The following is a 5,559-nucleotide window of genomic DNA, read 5'->3' on the forward strand; positions in this document are numbered from 1 at the left end:
GAACTCCATCCCTTACAGTGCACATTTCCCTTCTGGGAGCTGGAAGCATTTCTGCTCTATCAATGGGAAGCTATTGTTCAGGAGAAGGAACTTTAAGCACAAGTTGGCTCCAGTGGAAGCTGATAGGAGCTGGTAGTCCATGTGCATTACAGTGCTGGCTGATCAATAATAATTCAGGGATAGAGTGGCGTGGCATCAACTGAGAAGTATTTCAGGGCTTGATCCGTGGGGACTGTAGTGCAATCTTCACTTATAAAGACATGTGATCTGAAAGCCTGAGGCAGAACAATCCTTGTTTTCACAGGAGAAGCTTTTCTTGGCTGCAAAAGCTTTTACATCCTCATCTTTCTTTCTAAAAGCTGTGTCTTCTCCACAAAATTTTATATTAAAAAAAAAAAAAAACCAACAAAAAAACAAGCCTAGGATGGCAACAACATCACAGCCTCTGCGAGGTAAAACGACATGTAAAAAAATATTTTGGGCAGTGTTTCCTCATGCCTGCTTCATTGTGTCTCTTGTCATCTATGCTTTTCTTGGGGCTCTCATGTTTTCCCACATTGAAAGTACCCGGAAGGTCACAGTAAGTGAAGAATACAGAACATTTCTGCAGAAGCTGATGTACCTCGCCAGAAGGTTACCAGGTATGTGCTGGAATTTCAAAATGACTTAACTGCACAGGGAGCTATTCATTCTCTTGCTTTTTGAATGAGTTTTTTTGCTTTTTAAGACATTCTTCAAAATATTAGCAGCTCACCCTGCAAACAGGATTTTCCCTCTGCCTAGCTAATGACTGCTGTTTTCTTCCTTAGCTGTGATTTTTGACTGCAAGCTTCCCAGTCCTTGTGTTCCTGCCTGGAAAGACTTTTCCTGAGATGCCTGTGTTCTCCCTTTTGCTCATGTTACTTTTTACCTTAAGGAGCAGCTGAGATTCCTTCAGTGGTATTTCCTTCAGTTTGCTGGGGGCTGAATCCTCTCTCTCAGAAAGTTTCTCCAGCTGCCTCTTCCATGCTCTGAGCTTCCCTGCCAGCCCTCTGGTGATGGGATGCTCAGAGGGAGACAGGTGCAGTTCTGCACCCCAGACCCAGTGATGCTGATTGGAGGGGGTGGAGGAGAAAAGAAGGGTTAGAAAACCCCCTGAGTTTCACTCAGGTGGCTGTGCTGACCCAATGGTCAGTTTTGGGCAATTAAATAATGTAAATAATGTCCTTTCCAGCAAAGCTCAGCCACGGGGAGGAGGAAGAAGGGTTGCAGGATTCACAGCAGGGCACTGGGCAGTGACATCCAGGTGGTTCTTGTTGGTTCCCTACTGTTGACCCCACATTTCTTGGTGTCTTTGGGTAAAAAGAGGACTAATCTCCTTTGAAGTCCAAAATGGAACAGGACATTCAGGCTGGAAGCTGGTTACTCAGTCATCTTGTCCTTCTTTATGTTTATTTGTTCCCTGTACTTTTATTCACCAAAGTCACTGAACCCACCTGATTTTTTCAGAGGTGGGGGTGAGGGGCTTGAAAGGGGAGGGTGAGAAGGTGAATATTTTTATCTTTTAAGAGAATATGAGCAAATCCTCAGCTGCAGCATATTTCACTGGAGTAACAGGCAGGCTGCTCCCTGAGTGGTGGTCTGCAAACACTCACTGTGCCTCCTGCTGTGACCGTGACAGATAATGGGACACATAACGTGACAGAAAATGAGAAGTTTAACCAGGAAATCCGTGAGCTTTTCAACACAGCTGACCCAGTCTGGTTTATCAATCCGAAAGAAAGATGGAATTTCTTTGGGTCTCTCTTTTTTTGCTGCACAGTATTCACAACTGTGGGTAAGTACAGAGGTAAAGTAACACCCTTCAGAATAAATTCCTGTTGCTGCTTTCTCTAATGCATTTCCTACAGAGAATTAAAACCACCCTAAACAAACAAACAAACAAACAAACAAACAAACAAACCCACCCCTTCTGAACCCAAAGCCCAAATCCCCTTGAATTTTTCCCCTGAGTATTGCTGATGAGTCTGCAGGCAGTTCTGCAAGCACAGACTGCAGAGACATAGCTGAGTTACAGAAACAAGTCACAATTTAGTAATTAGTGATGGTACACACTAATTAACTGCATCATTACATATATACTATAACATGTATTCATATATGATGTTCACAGAGCTATTGAACTAAAACCATTTTTCAGTCAAACCTTATCCTTCCCACTGTTGTGTGACCTCTTGGGTAATGTTTTCTTCTCTGGAAAAGGTAGTTCATAATGCATATATTGTTTTTCAATTGCTTCTCAGTTACTTTTGTCTAATTCAGCTCTGGTAATCTGTGGTTCTGTAATTAACCACTGTGTTCACATTTCTCTGCGTTAACAGCACTTGATAGTGTTTAAGTCACACCTTTGAAATCTTTCAGTCTGACTTCATATTTCAAAGGAGGACCTAGATCAAATAGAAACATCTGCTCTGATTTTGGCTCCTTCTGCATTGCTACGTACAACTCCTCATGCTCATTCCCAAAGCTACTTTTATCCTTCTGTTAATCTTTCTCAAATGCTGGCAAGTACAGGCACTGTCTATCCAAATTTGTCATAATCAAAGCTGGATGGAAAGTATTCCCACAGCATTGTATCAAATTGCAAAGACATTTCTCCACTGCAGTAGGATGTGCTCAAGATCCCAGCATGGGGGTGCATCCTACTGTAGGAGAAAAACTGAACCTTAAAACCAGCTCATCCTACACAAGGAACAGTGTGAGAGCTGATGAACTCACCCAGAGCCCTTGTGTGCTGTGTCACAGCTCAAACCTCACACTCTCATCTCTTGGGTGACTGCTCAAACTCAGCTTCTCGCAGTTAAAGACAGATGTCTGGGTGGTCAGAGACACACTGGGGATGAGACAAAAATCCTCAGCCCAGTGAATATTTCCTGGAACAAACACAACAGCTAAGAACTTTTGAAAGGGGATGTTTTATCAGAAAGCTTTGACTTCAGCAAGATGATGAAAAGGCATATTGTGGGAAATGTCTTCCCTGGGCCTATTTACCCACCTCCATTAACATGGGACTTGACAAATGTCTCCATACACACCGACCCAACTTAATTATTTCTAAACTGCCAGTACTTTCTGCCTCCATTGCACTGAGTATTAATGCATCTTCCTCAGTTTTGACCTGAATTTTGGGATCAGTAGAAAGCCTGGAATATTTGCTGCTAATAGATGGAATAGGTGGCTATTTCCATTGCAGTGGGTTTGCTATTTGCAGTATCAGGCACTGATAAATTACCTTGGGATAGAATCAAATTATCTGCCTTGAATTTTCTGGGAGAATTGAGGCATCTAGTCTGCAGTTTGATGGTCTGAACTGCCATCTCTTCCCTGCCTGGGGAGGCTGCATAGTGGCTCAGCTAGGATAGATTTCTGATATTAAATTTAAGATCAGGATAACTTTTAAGCCTGGAAAATGCAGAAGATATTTTTAGTGCACAGGAAACAATTTAAAAAAAGAATAAATAAGATCACTCTGTGCAATAATGACAATAATCTTTCCCAAGTGCTTTGAGAGTAAAGATTAGCATTGCCAGTTAGCCTGTGGGGAAGAGAGTGACCAAGAATAAATGGTATTTCAGTGCCTCACAGCAAAGCAGGGACTGAGGCTGGGTTCAGACCAAAGGCTGTGGCAGCCACAAGTGAAAACATGAATGGATGAAGAAAATGAGGGAAACCATACCTCAGCATATGAGCTGATAATATGACAGGCTAAGTACTTGGCCTAGAAGCTCATATAGGAAAGAGCAGGGTTTTTGAAGGGAGAGAAGGAATTGTCAATGTCTTCTGAAGGATGAAGAGAAAAATGGTTGTTAAAATTTAATACAGTTACTATAATACCAAATTTTCTCCCACTGTAATGGAAAAGCACTGGTTTACAACTTGAGTTTCATATCCAATATGTTAGAGGAAGGAAATATAAATACCCAAATTGGATTTAGGGAAAAGGCATATCTTCTGCTACCATTTTATGTATCACATCTCTCTCTTTCTCTTCCCCTTCTTGTTCTTGTTCAAGGTTATGGTAATACCTATCCTGTGACACGGAGTGGGAAGTATCTCTGTATGTTGTATGCTTTATTTGGGATCCCCCTGATGTTCTTGGTCCTGACAGACATGGGAGACATCCTTGCAACTGTCTTATCCAAGTCCTACAACGAGTTCAGGAAACTACAGTCAAAAATTCTTGCCTCTAAACTCTGTTCTGGATCCACATGTAGCAAAAGGAATGAACTGAAATGCAGGGCACAGTCTAACATAGTCATCAATGAGCCCCTGACCATTATGGAAGTGCTGAGAAGTCAGTCAGGTGTGAAACAGATCAAGTATCGTAACGTGGAACTTTTTGAAATGTTAATTGCCAGGGAGAATGAAAACACACAACCAGCAAGAAATAAAAGCATGGAGAGATGGAGTTCATGTCCTGAACTAGCCAGGGAAAAGACGGTGTCCAGAGTAATCAAGAATTTTGACAAAATAGGAAAGGAGTTAGAAAAATTAGATGTGCCCATTGTGTTGATGGTGCTCGTTATCTTTGTGTACATCTCCTGTGCTGCTGCTATTCTTCCAAACTGGGAAAAAAATATGGATTTTCAGGAAGCCTTTTATTTCTGCTTTATCACTTTGACCACTATTGGATTTGGAGATACAAAGCTAGAACATCCCAAGTTTTTCTTGTTTTTTTCCCTCTACATTATAATTGGCATGGAAATTGTTTTCATTGCTTTTAAACTGGGTCAAGACCGCTTAATTGTTCTGTATAAAAAGGTGATTTCATTTTGTGCAGAGAAAAATATTCCATCAAAGAAGATATATCCAAAATAAGAGCAGTCATTTCTCCTTCACTTGTCAGCACTGGCCACTGCAATGAGATGAAATTGTTTCTGTGCATTTCTGCCTTGGGCTTGCAGGTGCCATATTTTAATCTGATTTCCTCTGAGAAATGACTGTGAAATGGCTGAACACTTCTGAAGGCACTTGGTGAAGGCATCTCCAGGGAGTACTTTCCAAAGGGGTCCCTTCTCCTAAATAATCACAGATGCTGCCTGATGAAGAAGCTGAAGGCTCTCCCTGACAGTTCTCCCTGACATATTTTGCAAAGCTCTTACTTTCTGCCGCCTTTCTGTCCCTTCTCCCACTGCAAGCAAATTCAGGAATTTTGTTTTCAGTACTTGTCCAAGCAAGGCCCAGATCTCCTTGGAGGTCCCGTCCTGCCACCTTCTCTGCAGCCAGCTTGGCTGTGTCTGACCTGAGCTGTGACACCTTGCTTGACATCAGAGAGAGCTGGGGAGGAGAGATGTGGACCCAGCTGCTGTGTGTAGCAAACATCACACCTGGCACAACTCAGGGAAATGTTCCATGGAAAGGAAGGACACCACATTTCCCCATCTCTGTCACCTGTCCAGAAACCAGTCAGAGAATTGCCCATCTGTTCGGGGCTGGAAGCACTCCTGCTCCATCATGAGACTCATGATGTCTGTGCTCAGCCTGGAGTCAATGTGTGTCCCACAGTGCCCAGCTCCGAGG

The 5,559-nt window shown here is 42.5% G+C and overlaps 1 protein-coding gene across 1 annotated transcript; it reads left to right on the plus strand.

Moving 5' to 3' along the window:
- Nucleotides 1-424: 424 nt before the first annotated feature.
- On the plus strand, nt 425-4,857 carry KCNK18 (potassium two pore domain channel subfamily K member 18). Its single transcript, XM_059852295.1, has 3 exons — nt 425-641; nt 1,661-1,816; nt 4,052-4,857. Exons 1-3 carry the CDS (start codon nt 425-427, stop codon nt 4,855-4,857), a joined length of 1,179 nt encoding a protein of 392 aa, XP_059708278.1.
- Nucleotides 4,858-5,559: the final 702 nt, after the last annotated feature.

Source organism: Haemorhous mexicanus, chromosome 7, assembly GCF_027477595.1.
Source record: "Haemorhous mexicanus isolate bHaeMex1 chromosome 7, bHaeMex1.pri, whole genome shotgun sequence".
Classification (NCBI taxonomy): domain Eukaryota; kingdom Metazoa; phylum Chordata; class Aves; order Passeriformes; family Fringillidae; genus Haemorhous; species Haemorhous mexicanus.